Source organism: Trypanosoma cruzi, genomic scaffold (assembly GCF_000209065.1).
Source record: "Trypanosoma cruzi strain CL Brener 1047053516807 genomic scaffold, whole genome shotgun sequence".
NCBI classification, from domain to species: Eukaryota; Euglenozoa; class Kinetoplastea; order Trypanosomatida; family Trypanosomatidae; genus Trypanosoma; species Trypanosoma cruzi.
The window spans coordinates 289513-306346 of record NW_001849558.1 but is presented as its reverse complement, the minus strand read 5'-3'; the positions used below and the strand labels follow the sequence as shown (position 1 = coordinate 306346).

The 16834-nt window shown below is 49.3% G+C and overlaps 7 protein-coding genes and 11 non-coding genes across 18 annotated transcripts, besides 14 other annotated features; all 18 read left to right on the top strand.

The window, feature by feature from the left end:
* On the top strand, positions 1-410 carry Tc00.1047053510661.279 (hypothetical protein, conserved; the record flags this gene model as incomplete). Its single annotated transcript, XM_812948.1, has 1 exon — positions 1-410. A coding segment is annotated over one exon (410 nt), but the record flags the coding sequence as incomplete, so codon positions are not given.
* Positions 1-4921: a sequence feature (heterozygous, non-Esmeraldo-like haplotype).
* Positions 873-903: a microsatellite.
* On the top strand, positions 1183-2250 carry Tc00.1047053510661.270 (replication factor C, subunit 3, putative; the record flags this gene model as incomplete). Its single annotated transcript, XM_812943.1, has 1 exon — positions 1183-2250. The coding sequence occupies one exon, from the start codon at positions 1183-1185 to the stop codon at positions 2248-2250; it is 1068 nt and encodes a 355-aa protein (XP_818036.1).
* Tc00.1047053510661.260 (hypothetical protein, conserved) lies at positions 2728-5259 on the top strand (the record flags this gene model as incomplete). The annotated part of the gene is made up of 1 exon (XM_812942.1): positions 2728-5259. The coding sequence occupies one exon, from the start codon at positions 2728-2730 to the stop codon at positions 5257-5259; it is 2532 nt and encodes an 843-aa protein (XP_818035.1).
* Positions 4922-5506: a sequence feature (areas merged during assembly that could not be assigned to a particular haplotype. This can correspond to areas where the two haplotypes were merged or to regions with more than two copies in the genome that were merged during assembly.).
* Positions 5372-5397: a microsatellite.
* Positions 5507-16834: part of a sequence feature (heterozygous, non-Esmeraldo-like haplotype) that runs on past the window's edge.
* Tc00.1047053510661.262 lies at positions 5517-5590 on the top strand. Its single transcript, XR_008255711.1, has one exon. It is a non-coding gene; the product is annotated as a C/D small nucleolar RNA (snoRNA), TB9C3C1 (small nucleolar RNA).
* Positions 5747-5826, top strand: Tc00.1047053510661.261. The gene has a single exon (XR_008255710.1). It is a non-coding gene; the product is annotated as a C/D small nucleolar RNA (snoRNA), TB9C3C2 (small nucleolar RNA).
* Positions 5859-5929, top strand: Tc00.1047053510661.259. The gene has a single exon (XR_008255709.1). It is a non-coding gene; the product is annotated as an H/ACA snoRNA, TC9C3H1 (small nucleolar RNA).
* Positions 5951-6062, top strand: Tc00.1047053510661.258. The gene has a single exon (XR_008255708.1). It is a non-coding gene; the product is annotated as a C/D small nucleolar RNA (snoRNA), TB9C3C3 (small nucleolar RNA).
* Tc00.1047053510661.257 lies at positions 6142-6207 on the top strand. The gene has a single exon (XR_008255707.1). It is a non-coding gene; the product is annotated as an H/ACA snoRNA, TC9C3H2 (small nucleolar RNA).
* On the top strand, positions 6287-6360 carry Tc00.1047053510661.256. The gene has a single exon (XR_008255706.1). It is a non-coding gene; the product is annotated as a C/D small nucleolar RNA (snoRNA), TB9C3C1 (small nucleolar RNA).
* Tc00.1047053510661.255 lies at positions 6516-6595 on the top strand. The gene has a single exon (XR_008255705.1). It is a non-coding gene; the product is annotated as a C/D small nucleolar RNA (snoRNA), TB9C3C2 (small nucleolar RNA).
* On the top strand, positions 6628-6698 carry Tc00.1047053510661.254. The gene has a single exon (XR_008255704.1). It is a non-coding gene; the product is annotated as an H/ACA snoRNA, TC9C3H1 (small nucleolar RNA).
* On the top strand, positions 6720-6831 carry Tc00.1047053510661.253. Its single transcript, XR_008255703.1, has one exon. It is a non-coding gene; the product is annotated as a C/D small nucleolar RNA (snoRNA), TB9C3C3 (small nucleolar RNA).
* On the top strand, positions 6911-6976 carry Tc00.1047053510661.252. The gene has a single exon (XR_008255702.1). It is a non-coding gene; the product is annotated as an H/ACA snoRNA, TC9C3H2 (small nucleolar RNA).
* Tc00.1047053510661.251 lies at positions 7056-7129 on the top strand. The gene has a single exon (XR_008255701.1). It is a non-coding gene; the product is annotated as a C/D small nucleolar RNA (snoRNA), TB9C3C1 (small nucleolar RNA).
* Positions 7422-8648, top strand: Tc00.1047053510661.250 (cystathione gamma lyase, putative; the record flags this gene model as incomplete). Its single annotated transcript, XM_812941.1, has 1 exon — positions 7422-8648. One exon carries the CDS (start codon positions 7422-7424, stop codon positions 8646-8648), a length of 1227 nt encoding a protein of 408 aa, XP_818034.1.
* Positions 8760-8783: a microsatellite.
* Positions 9009-9040: a sequence feature (AT_rich).
* Positions 9421-9918, top strand: Tc00.1047053510661.244 (hypothetical protein, conserved; the record flags this gene model as incomplete). The annotated part of the gene is made up of 1 exon (XM_812947.1): positions 9421-9918. One exon carries the CDS (start codon positions 9421-9423, stop codon positions 9916-9918), a length of 498 nt encoding a protein of 165 aa, XP_818040.1.
* Positions 9947-9969: a microsatellite.
* Positions 11223-13235, top strand: Tc00.1047053510661.240 (hypothetical protein, conserved; the record flags this gene model as incomplete). The annotated part of the gene is made up of 1 exon (XM_812940.1): positions 11223-13235. One exon carries the CDS (start codon positions 11223-11225, stop codon positions 13233-13235), a length of 2013 nt encoding a protein of 670 aa, XP_818033.1.
* Positions 13286-13313: a microsatellite.
* Positions 13565-13593: a sequence feature (AT_rich).
* Positions 13755-13793: a sequence feature (GA-rich).
* Positions 14189-14209: a microsatellite.
* Positions 14500-14532: a microsatellite.
* Positions 14851-14874: a microsatellite.
* Positions 15019-16764, top strand: Tc00.1047053510661.230 (hypothetical protein, conserved; the record flags this gene model as incomplete). Its single annotated transcript, XM_812939.1, has 1 exon — positions 15019-16764. The coding sequence occupies one exon, from the start codon at positions 15019-15021 to the stop codon at positions 16762-16764; it is 1746 nt and encodes a 581-aa protein (XP_818032.1).

Sequence of the window (16834 nt, the reverse complement as noted above, 5' to 3'; positions counted from 1 at the left end):
CCGCAAATGCAGCAGCTTCGGAGACACCGAGAAATACATCATCCACAGAGGCGCCGACTGCTACCGCAAATGCTGCCGAGTTTGAAGATGTAATTGCTGGCCTGTCAGGGATGGTTTTGGACTGTTTGCTCGACCCAGGGATGCTGAGGATAATGAAGGTAATGCAACGGACTTATCCCCGTTGGTTGGCCGCCAACGAGAGCAGCACTAGCGTGAATGACCTGGCGAGATACAAGAAGCAGTACGACGTTGTGAATTCTATCTGCGACCTCGTGGGCGATGGTCCTATTGATCGTCAGGACGAGACGAAAACCAGTCAGTTGGTTTCTCTCACCCACGAGTTTGCCTCGTTGGGTCCCCTGCCACCAGACCTTGAGAAGTTGGACGCGGAGGAGGAGCAGTGCGAATGAATTTTTCTTCGATGTCTCTTCCTCGCTGTTTGATTTCAACCACTGGGTGCTATGCCCTGCACGTGTACCCAGAGGGCAGCGTGGTGGTGGAATGTGGAGGGTGACAAGAGGACAAGATGGAGACAAATTTATTGGGCGGAATCAAAGAATGAAGAGGCGTGAGGGTGGCGGGAACGCGACGTCGCATTGAACACACGGATGTGAACGAAGGGAAAAGAAAAGCAAAAGAAGCAAAGAAGGACTAAAACCAGCGGCAAAGAAAAGAGGGGTGACTGCGTTCTTATCACTACCGCACCCTCCTATGACTCATGCATCCCTCCAGCCACTACCCCAATTTTTTCGTGTTTTTGGATGTGAAAAAAAACAGCCATAAAGAAAAAAGAAAAAAAGAAACCGTTTTTAATCTTCATGAAATACCCTCAATTTAGTGGGAGAGGGGAATTAAATTCAAAGTAACTCATCTTTGTTTGTTTGTTTGTTTGTTTTTTTTTTTTTTGCTGATCTCCTTTGTCCTGGCCTACACGCTGAGGACTCTCTTAATTCAGCCTTTTTCTTTTGCGGTTTTGTGTTGGATTCTTGCCCGGTTTATAATAGAGGGACACCAGAGGGTGGTATAGGTCTGGTCTCATTGATATCCACTGAAGCCTACACTCAGTTGGTACATACAATACAATACATAAGAGGCCGGAGCAAAAGGTGGCAGCGAGGCTCGGGGGAATTTATTACACCGAGGGTGGAAATCGAGAAAAGAGGTTTGAACAACGGCGCAGAAATGACAAACGAGGGAAGGAATTCCACTGGGCACGCAGCGAAATCCAGTACCTTGCCGTGGGTTGAAAAGTACCGTCCTGTCACACTTGACGAAGTTGTGGCGCATGAGGACATTCTTTCCACAACAAGGCGGCTTATGGACAGCGGCAATTTGCCGCATCTTCTATTCTACGGCCCACCCGGCACGGGAAAGACGACGACCATTAAGGCGTGCGCTTACTATCTCTTTGGGAAAGACCGCATCCGAGCGAATGTTCTTGAAATGAATGCCTCAGATGATCGTGGTATTGATGTTGTCCGACAACAAGTGCGTGAGTTTGCCAGCACGAGTTCTTTCTACTTTGCCTCTGCCCCCGCTGCGCCCACCATCGCTGCATTCAAGCTGGTTATTCTCGATGAGGCGGACCAGATGTCCGGTGACGCGCAGGCCGCGTTACGACGCATCATTGAAAAATATACCAAAAACGTTCGCTTTTGTATTTTGTGCAATCACATCAACAAGATTATTCCCGCCTTGCAGTCGCGTTGTACTCGTTTTCGGTTTGCACCTGTCAAGAAGAGCGCGATGTTATCACGATTAAAGTTTGTGGCACAGGAAGAGGGTGTGCGTTTTACGGACGAGGGACTTGTAGCAGCGTTTCGTCTTAGCAATGGTGACCTGCGTCGGTGTCTTAACACGTTGCAAGCTTCTGCCATGTCGGCAGGTGAAATCACAGAGGAGTCTGTGTACCGTGTCACTGGTAACCCCACCCCAGCCGATGTACGCGGGATTGTGGAGGACATGATTGCACATGATTTTGCTGCTTCGTGGGAGAAGGTGCACCAAACTGTCTCCGAAAAGGGTGTCTCTTCAACCGACTTGGTACGTGAAGTGCATCACATTGTGATGGCTATGGATTTGCCGCAGGAGAGCAAGTGTTTCTTGCTTATGAAGTTAGCAGACGTAGAGTATTATGCTGCCGGTGGTGCGAAGGAAACGACATGCATAAGTGGTATTTTGGGTGCCTTTCAGTTGGTGAAGGAAGCGTTAACGCAGAAGAGACACGTTTTTGCGCTTGCCAACTTCTGAGGTGGGGTTAGAGGGCGTGGCCTGGAGAGAATGGCTCCATTGTTGATTGTAACGTACCGAGGCAGATGATAATAAAAACATAGAAGTAAAATAAATATTTTTTTTTCTCTCTCTTTTTAGTTTCAGTCTGTGTGATATGCACTTTTTTCGCCACCGCACGTGTAGACATGTGCGAAGGCATTGATCTCCAGCTGATTCACTGATTTGGGAGCCGGCCACCCGCTCTCCCGCTGCTGTTCTATGACTCTCTGTTTCTGATGATACAGAGTACGTGGCCGTAAAGGAGGACAAAAAAGAGGAGTTTGTGCCACTTGGTGGGGAGTAGAGAACGAGAGAGAGAGGGAGAAGACCAAAAGAAAGAAGGACGCAATTAGAGGGAAAAAGGAGGAAAAACTATAAATATATGTACCTAAACATATATATATGTTTGTTTTCTTTTCTGCTTGTCTGCGTGGAGGGTGACGAAGGGAGTTGTCAATGAGTTCCAGCGATGATGAGTGGCGAAATCCACCCGACTTGCTCGCGCGTAGAACAGCGGGCCGTAGAGGTGGGGAGGACGCCATGCTGGCGGCGCGGAGACAAGCGGTGCAGCGGCAGCACGGCTCTGCAGCGTTGGCCCCGCCGCCGACACAACCGCCGGCACAAGAACCCCTCATGGTGCCTGAGCAGTTGGCGCGGAAAACGATGCCGCCACCAAAACGAGAGACGGGAGTAACGGAGGAGATGCTTGAATCCCTGCGTCAGGAGCTCGAGGCAAAAAAAAAAGTGCTCACTGCGGCGAAGGAAAAGGAAAATTCTCTGAGGGAGAAGTGGCGTGCGCTGAGGGCACAAAAACTCGCAGAGATTGCACAACTTGACGTTAAGCTTCACCACCATAAGGACGCTATGGAAGATGTAAAGGCGTCAGCGGAACGTGAAGTTCGTGAGGCAGAAGACGCGCAGCAGCAACAACTGGAGGAAGAGCGCATTAAAGTTGCGAGTGCCGTTCGTGAACAATACGAGCCGCAGATCGTGGCCCTACGTTCCCAGCTGGAAGGGCTGCAGCAGCAGGAGGCCAAACTGCAGGCAGAATTGGGTGTGAAAGACACCGTGAAGGATCTTCTGCACAAATGTGTTGGTAGTGCGCTTGCCACTATTTTGCAGCGCGTGAATGACTTGTTTGCAGCCGAGAGTTCAACGATGGAAAGTTGGGAAGACGAGATACAACGTCTTGTGCGACATGAAGTGCGTTCCTCTTTTGCCGTCACGACCGGGAGCGAGGCGCAACGGGAGCGTGAGGACTGCCAGAAATTATTTCAGGAGTTGCTTGAATTTTGGCGCAAGGCAGAGGAGGAGGAGCGGGAACATGTCCTCAAGATGGACGAGCAGTTGATATTAGACATGCAATCAATGGTGCATGACGATCTTGACCGGCTCCAGCGTGAGGAGTTAAGCATGGAGGAGATGTACGTGGAGTCGCGCGAAGCGTGGGCGTCGCAGCACCAGGAAATTCTAAAGCGTGAATTAGACGCAGCCATGAGCCGCCGCACCGCCGAGCACGAGGAGCAGCGAGCACTTCGCCATCAACTGCACTTGGAGCGTCTGAAGGCCGTGGAGGAGAACCATCACGACATGTTGGAAAAACAGCGATGGTTTCATGAGAAGCATATGGCGCTTCTGCGTGAGCAGCATGTCAAAGAGGAACGTCTCGCCGAGCAACGGAGTCGTGTCAATGCAGCCATGCAAGCAGACGCTTCACGCGCTACGGAAGAAGTTAATCGCATTGTACATGCCGTTGAGGCTCTTCTGAAAAGAATGAAGGAATATCGAGCCGCAATTGAGGATGGCCGCGCAGCAATAGACAGCGATCGTCGGCGGGCGTTGGAGGCACGAGAGGAGACACTCACAATGCTTCAGGAACTTGTCACGAAACAAAATGTTTCTGTTGGTGAAGAGTACAACTCGCTTATGGCGACGCTAAGCAGGTTAGAGGGTCTACGTCGTACGATGGAGCAACATCTTGAAGAGGAACGTCTCTGGCTAGGAAAACAGGAGGCGAATTTTGCAAACGGCAAGACGGAGTGGGAGCGAGAGTACCGGCGATGGAAACAAATGGTGGAAGATGAGAAAAGCAACATACAAGAGCGCTTTGGTCGCGTTCTCGCAGAGCTACGGGAGGCTACCGTGCAGCTAGCCGAAGAGGAACGTGATGCCAAAGCAGAACAAGCATCCATGGTGTCGTGGTTTCGCACGGCAAGCGAAAGTGCACATGCAGAAGTAAGTCAACTGCGTCAGCGCGAGGAGGATCTTAGGGGACGACACGAGGTGATGGTAAAACTCCTCAATGACTTTCAACGGACGACGGAGCAGGTGGATGAACAGTGGCGGCAGTTGCGGCAAGAGCGTCAAGGCCTTATGAAGGAGAGCGAAGCGCTGCGGAATGATGAAATGCAGCTACGGCAGTCCAGGCAGTACCTGCATCTCCTCCAAGAACAGCTCGATGCCAAACGTATAGAAACGGCAGAGGGCCATGGGCGCATAAATGCGCTTCGGCGCGAGCTACAGCTCTCCAAAGAAGCGGTGGAAAATTTACCAAGGCAGATACCTGAAGCCCGTCACCAAATGCTGCCCGCTGCGCCGCCAAACTTCTGTCACGCCATGCCAGCTGCCAGACAAAACGCCAACCGATTGCCACTGCGTGTGCTTCACGAATTACGCGGAATGCTTGGAAAGAATAGCCGGCAGATTCCAGTCAGGGCGGTGGTTTCAGAATCACCTGAGCCCGCGGTTGATCTTACATTTGCCTCTACCGCCGCGGAAACCAGCCCAGTGCACCGCCGGATGGCACCACAACACGAACAGCCACGTTCCTATCAGACTGGCAAGCCAGAGCACACGTATGTTGACCCGGTTGACAGCTCGAGAGACACCTCGACGCATCTATACGACACCTCAAACAACAATTTCACGAGTCTCATCAACTTCTCAGACACGGAGTCAACACGTCACTCACTTCATACTTCATCATAGAAACGAAAGAAAAAAATCAAAGCGGGCATGTTTAAAGACAGTAATCAACACCGTGATTGCCAACAAATTGCTCTAAGAATGTTGCTTTTACCAGTATATAAGATCGAACCGTTTATTATTATTATTATTATTATTATTTAAAAAATGCTGCAGGAACGGTTTCCTAACAAACAACATGTACTCTGTTCTATTTATTCTTCTTGCGCCCCAAAAAACAAAGGCATTCACAGGAAGGAACTATACATAATGCGACGTCGCTGATGCATAACACGATATTCAGGTAAAATATGGCATGACCCGCTGAATGAGACATCATCATGCACCACTCTGACGGACGTCCTGCGGCCCTCCCCTCCCTTCCTTGCATCTTCTTTTTTTTTTTCCCCTCTTATTTTTATTTTCTCACCGCAGTATCGCTCCAGTCCCTCGCCCCCTGCGAGCATCGGGAACATGCGCTGTGCTGCCTCGCCTGGCTGTGCGCCATCTGTGATGCCACGAAATGACATTATTCAAAAGCACAGTTTGATCTGATACACTCGGACGAGAACGTCGCTACGATTGCTGACTGGGCGCATGCAGGCCGCGGGCATATGCCGCGACGCACAATTTACACGGACCCGCCCTGGTGTTCTACCTTGGTGCCGGTGGTGTCCGCCAGTGTTGTGCAAGAGGAAACTGAGGCGGCCACCACTGTGATGCGACGCTGTACTTCGTAGGGTAAAATCTGACACCGACCATGACGGTACGAAGCTGGCGCGGGCACGCACTACCCCAGTGGTGGGCGCTGCTCGCGCGTTGTCTGAGAAGGTGTCGCCAAATCCGCGCTGTTATCATCACCTCCCTCTTCCCCCGTGCCCCACCTTGTTGGAATTCGGCCGAAGCAGTGCCCTCAGGTAATGTGGTGGTTGCGATCCCGTCAGCACCGCAGGTTCAAGAGGCACGAGATGTATTTCCCGCGGCAGCAGGGAGAAGCGGAGGAGGCGCCTCTTTTTCTCTCTTTCTGTGTTTGTATGCGTTCGCGACGTCGCTGATGCATAACACGATATTCAGGTAAAATATGGCATGACCCACTGAATGAGACATCATCATGCACCACTCTGACGGACGTCCTGCGGCCCTCCCCTCCCTTCCTTGCATCTTCTTTTTTTTTCCCCCTCTTATTTTTATTTTCTCACCGCAGTATCGCTCCAGTCCCTCGCCCCCTGCGAGCATCGGGAACATGCGCTGTGCTGCCTCGCCTGGCTGTGCGCCATCTGTGATGCCACGAAATGACATTATTCAAAAGCACAGTTTGATCTGATACACTCGGACGAGAACGTCGCTACGATTGCTGACTGGGCGCATGCAGGCCGCGGGCATATGCCGCGACGCACAATTTACACGGACCCGCCCTGGTGTTCTACCTTGGTGCCGGTGGTGTCCGCCAGTGTTGTGCAAGAGGAAACTGAGGCGGCCACCACTGTGATGCGACGCTGTACTTCGTAGGGTAAAATCTGACACCGACCATGACGGTACGAAGCTGGCGCGGGCACGCACTACCCCAGTGGTGGGCGCTGCTCGCGCGTTGTCTGAGAAGGTGTCGCCAAATCCGCGCTGTTATCATCACCTCCCTCTTCCCCCGTGCCCCACCTTGTTGGAATTCGGCCGAAGCAGTGCCCTCAGGTAATGTGGTGGTTGCGATCCCGTCAGCACCGCAGGTTCAAGAGGCACGAGATGTATTTCCCGCGGCAGCAGGGAGAAGCGGAGGAGGCGCCTCTTTTTCTCTCTTTCTGTGTTTGTATGCGTTTGCGACGTCGCTGATGCATAACACGATATTCAGGTAAAATATGGCATGACCCGCTGAATGAGACATCATCATGCACCACTCTGACGGACGTCCTGCGGCCCTCCCCTCCCTTCCTTGCATCTTCTTTTTTTTTCCCCCTCTTATTTTTATTTTCTCACCGCAGTATCGCTCCAGTCCCTCGCCCCCTGCGAGCATCGGGAACATGCGCTGTGCTGCCTCGCCTGGCTGTGCGCCATCTGTGATGCCACGAAATGACATTATTCAGAAGCACGGTTTTATCTGATAGTGGGCGTTGTACTGTAATGTTTTCCTTTTTGTTGGTTTTATGTTAGGATTTGAAGTTGTTGTTTAACGAAACAAAAAAAAGAATATCAGAATGTCCTCCCAGAAGCATTTGGTTTCCGACTTTACTGAGGGATCGGGTTCCTGGCAAGATCAAACTTATGGATTCGACACCGTTCTTGTGCATGGGGGTGTGAAGCCTGATCCTGTGACAGGGGCTGTGCTTACGCCCGTGTATCAAAGCACAACTTTTGTTCAGGAGTCTATCGGTAAATACCAAAGTAAAGGGTACAGTTACACCCGCTGCGCAAATCCAACGGTCTCGGTGTTGGAGCGAAAACTGTGTGCCATTGAAAACGGTGACTATGCTACGGTGTACAGCACAGGCATGTCTGCGACCACCACGGCTATTTCTTCTTTTATGAGTGCGGGTGATCATGCGATTATCACCGATTGCAGTTACGGTGGCACGAACCGTGCGTGCCGTGTTTTTTTTCCACGTTTTGGTATGGAATTTACGTTTGTCGATATGCGTGATCTAAAAAACGTGGAGGCTGCCATCAAGCCAAACACAAAGTTGGTTTTTTCGGAGACGCCAGCAAACCCAACGTTGACCCTTACTGATTTAACCGAACTGTCGAAACTCTGCAAGGCGAAGGGTCTTATTCACGTTTGTGATAATACGTTTGCTACCGCTTTTATCATGAGGCCTCTCGACTTGGGCGCGGATGTGACGCTCATCAGCACAACCAAGTTTGTGGATGGGCACAACATGACTGTTGGAGGCGCGCTTGTGACGAAGCGGAAGGATCTGGACGAAAAGGTGCGTCTCACGCAGAATATACTTGGAAATGCCATGTCCCCATTTGTGGCGTATTTGCAGCTTCAGACTGTAAAAACAATGTCTTTGCGCGTGGCGAAACAGAGCGAGAATGCGCAGAAAGTGGCAGAGTTCCTTGAGACTCACCCCGCTGTGGAGAAGGTGATGTACCCAGGTCTAAAGAGCTTTCCTCAGAAAGCGCTTGCCGACCGTCAGCATCTTAACAACAACCACGGTGGCATGCTATGGTTTGAGGTGAAGGGGGGTACAGCTGCGGGGCGGAAGCTGATGGATACTGTACAGCGTCCCTGGTCACTCTGCGAAAACCTCGGCGCGGCGGAGAGTATCATCACGTGTCCATCAGTCATGACACATGCCAACATGACAAAGGAAGATCGCCTGAAGGTTGGTATCACTGATGGGTTTGTTCGCGTTTCGTGTGGCATCGAAGAGGCAAAGGATCTAATTACTGCACTCAAGACCGCCTTGGATGCTCTTTAGAGGTTATAATGTAAACTTATATTTGAGGTAAAAAGTACCAACGATGAATTTTTTGTTTTTAGTATCTTCTAATTACTTTATTTGTGGGGAGAGGCCCTCAGTATGTTGTAAATATAAATATATATATATATATATTCCTTTTTGATGCATCATGACTGCAAAAAGAAAGGTCAGAGAAGGGACTCTGTAGGATTCAATGAAACTCGCAAAAGTTGGGGGTGAAAGTAGTTTTTTGTTGTTGTTGTTGTTTTAATACGCATTTTTTTTATCTTCGGCAAATAAAAATGTGTGAAAGAAGGGCGGAGAGAAATGAAGAAGACAAAAGGAAGTTTTTGTTGCACTCTTGTGTGACACCGTCCCTTTTATTATTATTATTATTTATTTATTTATTTCTCTCTCTCTTAATTGTTTTGTTTTGTTTGTTTTTGGCTGCAGGGGAATTAATTATTGAGCGCTTTGCTTCCACTGTCATGGAGTTTCTTATTTTCCTGCCATTTTCTTGCGTGTCTGCGCATGGATTTTTCATCTCTTGTTGTCGTCTTTTCTTCTTTTGGGCTTTATTTTTGAGGCCTGTGGACGGGTGAACTCGCCACGGCTGCGATCCGACCCCACGTGAGTGCCGTGTCCCTATTCTCCCGCCCAAAACCCAGCACGTCGAGGTCTTCACCCTCGTCTTACAAGTTCTTGTTTTTTTTGTGTTTTTACTGAAGAAGTAGTCTGTGTGTTTTTTTTTTCTTTTGTCTGTCTGCGGGAAAGAGAGAGGGGTGGAAATATGCCGCCGAAGTCTCGTTCGAGGTCGAAGTCCAAGTCGAAGTCCAAAAAGGCGCCGCCCCCTCCGCCGCCCGTAATCCTGTACGCCTCGAACCATGAGGAGTTTGACGCGGTGGTGCTGCAGCACAATGGTGGCTGCCTGGTTGCCGTTGTGACGCCTTTTTGCAATCGCTGCTCACGAACCATCATGCCGTATTTGGAGAAGCTGAATTCGGAACGGCCGAGTCTATTGTCGACGCTAAACATTGTGGTGGTCAACGCCGGCGATGAGACGGGGGATTTGTGTCGTTCACTAGAAGTTGTGGCTATCCCCACCTTTTTTGCCTACTCCTATGGAAAACAGATTCATGCCTTCTCCGGGGATAACGTAGAGAAGATACTGTTGCTTGCAAAGCTGGCAGCGCAGCAGGCCGAAGAGGACAAAAAAGCAATGGAAGAAGCCGCAGCCGCAGCCGCAGCCGCAGAAGTCGAAACAGAAGCAGCAACCGCACAAAATTAAGTGGCAGCAACATATGAAGAGCCACAACAAAAAAAAAAAAAAAAAAAAAAAGAGGTTCCAATAGAAAGTAATAACGTCTGTAATGTGCTGGCAGTGGCGACTTCTGCCGTTCTTGGAGCATATGAAAATGTTTTGCAGAAGGAAAAAAAAAGCTGTTGTAGTCAAAAGTTGGGTAGAACGCAAATAAAATGTGTCTCTATGTATAGTGTTTGTTTGGAAATGATAAATTTGCATCCAATTGGCGTTAATTTGTTGTTGTTGAAGTTATATTTTATGTATTTCTGCGAGTAGACCTCTTGGTTTGTTTGTTTCTTTGTTTCTTAAACTGTGTATAAACCTTTTTTTTCTTCTTATTGTCTGGTCTTCCTGCAGCGAAGAGTAGAAGCGTTAAAGTGACTCCTCGCGAAGGAAACGGGAAAGAGTTATTTTATTTGAGGCGTCTCCGACGAATTTTTGTTGCCTGGCTAAGAGAAGGAGGGAGGCGTAGCAAAGGGGCAGCATAGGTGCAAGGAAACAGCAACAGCCAAATAAGGACGAGTTTGGAGGGGGTGCGCGTGTTTCTTGTACCATCGTCGCCTTTGTTTCTACTGCAGTGGTTCCTTGATATCTGCGTATTTCTGGCTGTTCTTGACGGCGCACTGCGAATCGCGCTTCTCTTTTGGGTCCCACATCCCAGAGAAATCAGGCGGAGAGTGAACGTCAGGATATAGAGCAGAGGGAGGGATCTGCGCGTGCGTGACACATATCCGGAAAGGGAAGCGGCACGGCTCTTTGGTTCCGTGTTTTTTGTGCCCATCGATCCTTTTTTTTTTTTTTTTGGCTTGATTGGGTACAGTGAGTGGCAGACACCACTCGGTGGGGTTCCCTCCGTGCTGCGTTGTTGTTTCTCCGGTCAAATCTCTCTTTCTTGGTACGTGAGTGTGTCTTTTCTCTGGCGTGGGACGGTGCGTTATTTGCGTAGACCTTTTGTTGTTGTTGTTTTTCAGAGGGTGGAGGCGGACGGTGGGAGGCACACAACAAGAAAAAAAGTAAGGAGTTGGGCACGTCAAGTGCGCGATAGAGTGAGAGGAAAGCGGCAGTGGGGGTAGAAGAACTGCACGAAGAAGAGACGGGACACCTCAGGGAGAGGGAAGGAATATTCTCTATTAACTTTCTCTGCTGCTGTTGGACAGCGGGCCTTTTTGTTTTTGCTGCTGGTATTGGTGGGGAATTTGGGGTGTAGAGGAGACTACGTGTTTCTCCGCTTTCTGCACAAATATCACACGGGGTGGAAACTGAAAAATTAGCGTTTCCCGTCATTTATAATGATCTCGTTGAATTATCACCAACGCAATACGCAGGCAGTGAAAGTTATCCTCTCGGAGCTTTACGCCACTTGGAGCACCAGCGATGAAGGTGCATTTGACATTCAGAAGGCCCTCGAGGAGATACTCAATGCGGCGCACCTGACTAATAAAAGTGGCCATGTAGATGGCGGCCAGGCGCAACATCGCTACGCTTCGCGTTTGGATGACAGGGATGATAATTGCCAGACAGAGCTGCGAGCTCTGGAAGTGAGCAGCTCGCACCACACAGATCCTAACGTGGTGTCGCAACCTTTATCTCCTAAACGTAGCACGTCTCCGCCACCATCATCTCCTGGTCAAATGCGTCGCCGCTTATCGGATGAATACCAAAGAACCCCAAGTCCTGTGCAAACACCCCGGTTCTTTGGTGTGGATGAATTGGATTATCCACACCGCGCAGGTTCCCCCGGTTGTATAGCCCCGTCCTCACCTAGCGCCTCTTCACACGTAAAGCCTGTTGTGGACCCTATGGCGCCCGTGCCACATGTCAGCAACAACAGTGGCGCAACAGTCTCTCCGCCGGCAGCACACTCCTTAGGCGATTTAAATCTGGACACAATTATCAACGCAGCGATGGTGTCAGGAGATGTCTTTGCTTCTATAGAAACAGTAACAAACGGAAGCGTGTCGCAGTCGCAGCGTTTTGTACACTCTTCTGGAAGCTTTGCTTTGACGCCACCTGAGAATGTGCGGCGTGCAACCTACAATGACATCCCCACGTTTTATGGAAAGGCGGAAATGAGAGGTGCACTCCATGCCATCTCAGAGACAGAAGAAGAAGCTTTAAGGAGTTTCTTTGCTATCAAAGGCTCTGCGCTAAATCGCAAGCTGTTATCAGGATCTACTTTACCCATCGACTCGACAAAAACGGTTCGAAAGGGTCAGTTTGGAAAGCTCTGTCAAGATGTTTTTAAAATTCCAACATGGATGAAGGATGCGCTTTTTCGTCGCATTGCAGCAGCAGCAGGCGTCTCTGAGTCCGCCGCTCTTACCTACGAGCAGATATCGAGTTACTACTACAACGTATTTGGCCCACTGACGGTGAATCGACGCCTGTTTGAGCTTATTCGCGGTGATTCGAACAATGAGTATTTAACGCTTCAAGAATTTAAGGATATGGTGCGGTATCTGGTTGACTCCCATCCCGGGCTTGAGTTCCTCAAGCAACCTGAGTTCCAAGAGTACTACTGCCGCACCGTTGCTATACGCATCATGTATTCATTAGAACGGCAACAAAACGGCCAAGTCAGATGGTTTGCGTTTGATCGTAGTGATCTTCCTGAAGTAATGAAAGAATTAGATGAAAAAGATGTTAATTTGGTGCTACAGTATTTCTCTTATGAGCACTTTTACGTTCTCTATTGCAAGTTTTGGGAGTTGGACACGGACAGAGATCAGCTGGTTGGGTTTGATGACTTGTGCAAGTATGGTCAAAATTCCATTTGTCCCTCTGTAATAAAGCGGGTCGTGGAGGGTTCGGGGCGGCCACTCTCGTCAGGGAAATTGGAAAAACTTGACTTTGAGGATTTTGTGTACTTTTGCTTGTCAGAAGAAGACAAAAACAATAGCCCGGCCGTATACTACTGGTTCAAAGTGCTGGATGTGGATGGGGATGGCATCTTGAGCGGTTATGAGCTGTATGAGTTTTACAGGGAAAACCATCAGCGTTTCTTAGAGTTTTCCGAGAGCCCAGAAGGAGATTTGTCATATGCGGATATGATGTGCCAAATGATAGACATGATGGGTTTCTCACTTTCCAAGGAGCATCAGTTTGGCTTGACGTTGAGTGACCTGCGTGCCTGTCCGACGCCGTCCAACTTCTTCAACATGGTGTTTAATGCCCAGAAGTTTATACTCTTTGAGCATCGCGACCCCTTTGCAGAACATCAGCAAAAGATGAGGCCGGAAAAAACGGACTGGGACCGCTTTGCCCGTGCGGAGTACGACCGCATGGCCAGCGAGGCCCAGTGAGAGAACACGCGTCTGGGCAAAGCCAGAGAGACGACGAGGAGAGACAAGGCGAAGGGGAGAGAAGAGAAGAGAAGAGAATGGTGGCGGCGGCAAACGAGACGGAAGAATACGTGAATGAGAGGGCGAGCAGGGGAGGGCGGGATGTTTGTGTTTTTATCCGCCCTGGGGGAAGTTGTTTTCGTGTTCTTTTGTGTGTGTATCCTCTCATGATGTCTCGGTGGTCTTTTTGCTCCCCATCCTCATCCTCCTCCTGCTTGTGATGTTCCCTTTTTTTTTTTTTTGCCGTATTCGCACCGAACCGCCCCCTTCACGCCGCCATCAAGCAAAAGAAAATAATTTATTTTTATTTTTAAAAAAAGAAGATTTTGCCTTGTACCTTTGGCGTTTCTCTGCTCCTTTCCCTTCCTACAGTCTGCGGGTGAGACGTCACGTCTTCTTTCGTCGTTGGACGGCGGCCTTTGTTATAATTGTCTCTTACCCACGTTTGTTTCACATGCTCCTTGTCGCCGCGAGCCATTTTCTCTCTCTCCCTCTCTCTTTTTTTTTCTCTTTCTCTCTGTGTGTACGCGCGTGCCGGGAAAAAAGGAGGAAAAAAAGGGACGAACAACGACAAAAAGAAGAGGAACTGACCCCCTCCCAAAAGAAAAAAATAAAATGGCGGCTTTTTCTTCCCCTCTCTATTTTCTCTGTGTGAAAACCTCCGTCTCTCCGTATTTGCGCTCCCCCCACCGATGTCTTTTTGGGGCTTCCACAACTCTGACACATGCTCCTCTTCATTTGTTGTCTGTCTTTTTTCTGCGCCCCCACGCCGACAGCAGGCTCTGTGCATCACAACAACAGTCAAATAATAAAGGAAGCCCAGCCTTCGGAAGGGAGGTCTGGAAAGCCCATTACACACATAACACCTGTTGTTTGATTTACTGCAGCTCTTTCCACATATAAAATAAGAGCAAACACACACACACACACACACAATTCCTTTTGGGCGGGAGGTGTTTTTGTCAAGGGGTGACGAATTATCACACGCGTATTTTTACATACCTATTTATTACATTGTTTATACACGTGCTAGGGAAAGGAGGAGGGGGTAAGTGAGACATTTCAAGGACTCCTTCAGAGAACACCGCAGAAGAAGGAATATAACACCCACCGATTTTATCCACACCTTCTGCGTACAGGCAAACGAGACAGGAAGGGAAAATAAAAAATTGAACGGTATTTTCTGATTCATATATTTCTCATCCACAGGAGCGTCGTTTTCCCCTTTTTTTTTTTTTTTAGTTCCTTTTTTTTTTTTAGTGATTGTTTGTGCATTCTTGTTTTATTTTTCTTCTTTACAGCCACCACTTCGTGATATCAAACATTCTTCTTTCGGCCGTGGCCCCTGAAAATATTATTATCATTTTTTTTTATTGCTTGCAACCGGCGAGGAATCGGCAGGCCAAGGGCGAGAGGGTGGAAAAGGGCCGGCGAAGAGAGCACAACGTATTGTATTATTTGGCAAGCACTATCACAGAAACTGCTCCGAGCGCTGCAGTACCACTGTTTGTGTGTTTCTTACGCAAACGGGGTGGGCCATACGATTTAATTACATCACACACTGAAAAAAAAAGCCTTTTTTTTCTTTTTTTTTTTTTTTGCTTTGTTGGCCGCTGCTGTTGTTTATTTTTTTGAATTTTGCCTACGTATTAGGCGTAGTTGAGGGAGGACCGCCAGTATTTTTATTGCTGCTGCTGACACAGACGTTGTTTTTGTTTGTTTGTTTTGCGCAATTCAGAGCAGCATGGGGAAAACACTAGGCTTAAGTTCGCTGGAGCTCAAGGCTCTTAGTGTCCCCTCATCGCTTCGTTTCCTTCTCGGCGTGGAATATGATGTTTTGTTGTGTGTGACAGAGGTTGGCAAGCGCCGATCGTGCACGATTCGCTTTCCTGTTTTGGGAATTAACTTTCAGAAGCTTCTCGAACTGTGCGCGGAGCGCTTTGGCCTTTGTTGCACACAAAATGAGGATCACTCACTTCTCTCCGGGACGGCCATAATACCACCTTTGCGCTACATTGATTACTTACCAGGGGCTCTACACGCGGAGGAATTGCTGGGTTGTTTGGGTGTGAAACCGGTCACAAATCCAAAACGTTACGGAGCATCCGTACACGATTTTTTAGCATCATTTATTGATTACAGTGGGTACAACACAGATGCTTCACTTGCCGATGTGCATGGTACCGGGTTTTACTTAACGCTAGACCACGGCCTCTCGACTGCCACCCATAGCCATCTTGTGAAGATTTCCTTTCACAAAGGGTGTAGTCTGGAGGAGGCGTTGCGGGAATTTGAGGAGTTTAGTGGGTGGACCACATTTGACATACGCTACGAGGATGTGGACGACAAGCTTGCAGGTGGAGTCGTAGTGATGCCCTCAGTTCAAGATGCATGTGATTTATTTGAAAAGTACGAAGATGAGGACTCTGATGATGAGGGGGGGTTACTCCCGTTTATGCTTCGCCCAGTCTCTCCACTGACGTCTGTTCCTTCTGTAGAGGATTCTGCTTTGAAAAGGTTACGAGATCATCAGTGGGGAGAAATTGAAAAATTCTGGGAACGCTTCCCCAAGTGGAAAAATTGTGTTGTGGTTTCAAATCTATACGAGTCTGCCTCACTGGAGGAGGCCCTTGCGCTCTTTAAGGATCTCACCGTCACGGCCTCTTCGCTGGTGGAGGATAACTCGCCCGCGCGACGAAGACGCGTTTTTGTGACGTTTGCGACGTCGGATGAGGCCAAAACTGCGCTGTTTGTGGATGGCAAGAGTACGAAAGGAAAAACACTGCGGGTACAGGTTTCGCCGCCGTACCTCAATGAAAGTCGACGGGGGCGAGTGTTGGAAAGTCGACCGCCTTCGCTCTCGGAACCGCCTGGACAACAGCCAGCAACAGAGAAGCGTCCGGTTTCTTTGGGTTCTCCTGCTCACGCTCGAGAAAAACGTGACGCCGCTGCCAGTAACAATCCCGAGGCTTCCACACCGTCGGGAAGAAATCGAAGTAGCAAGAAAGCTGGCGATGACAAAAATTGGAATGCACCTGTACCGAAAAGCCGCACACCGATACAGGATGCCGCCTCGGCTCCTGTTCCTGGTGCAGCTGCAGCTAGGGAAGGCGGAGACCAAAAAAAAACAGCAACACCGCCAAAACAATCACAACGTAGTCCAATAATTGTTGCGTCTACGATGAATGCGAACGCCAGAGAATTTGTTCCGTCTTCTACATATCAGGCAAGCACTACCTCTCCTGAGTACTACCATTCGTCAATCCCAATGGCATATTTGGACGAAAACTACGGGCAGCCTCCTCCTTGTTACCCTGCCGTCGCTTTGGGACCTGTTGGAATGGCGCGTCCAATGGGTGTAGTGCCCCGAAGTTTAAGGAGCGGGGCGGCGCCACCGCCGTATTCGTCGCCGCCGCCTTACTCCATGGTCAGTGGACAAAGCATGCACATGGTTCAGCCCCCACCTCCTCCACCTCCACCGTCCTCGTAGTCCCCACGGAAGTGTGAGGCGGCGGAGAGAACAAAAGTGGAGATGTGGGGCGATTCTTGAGACAAAAAAA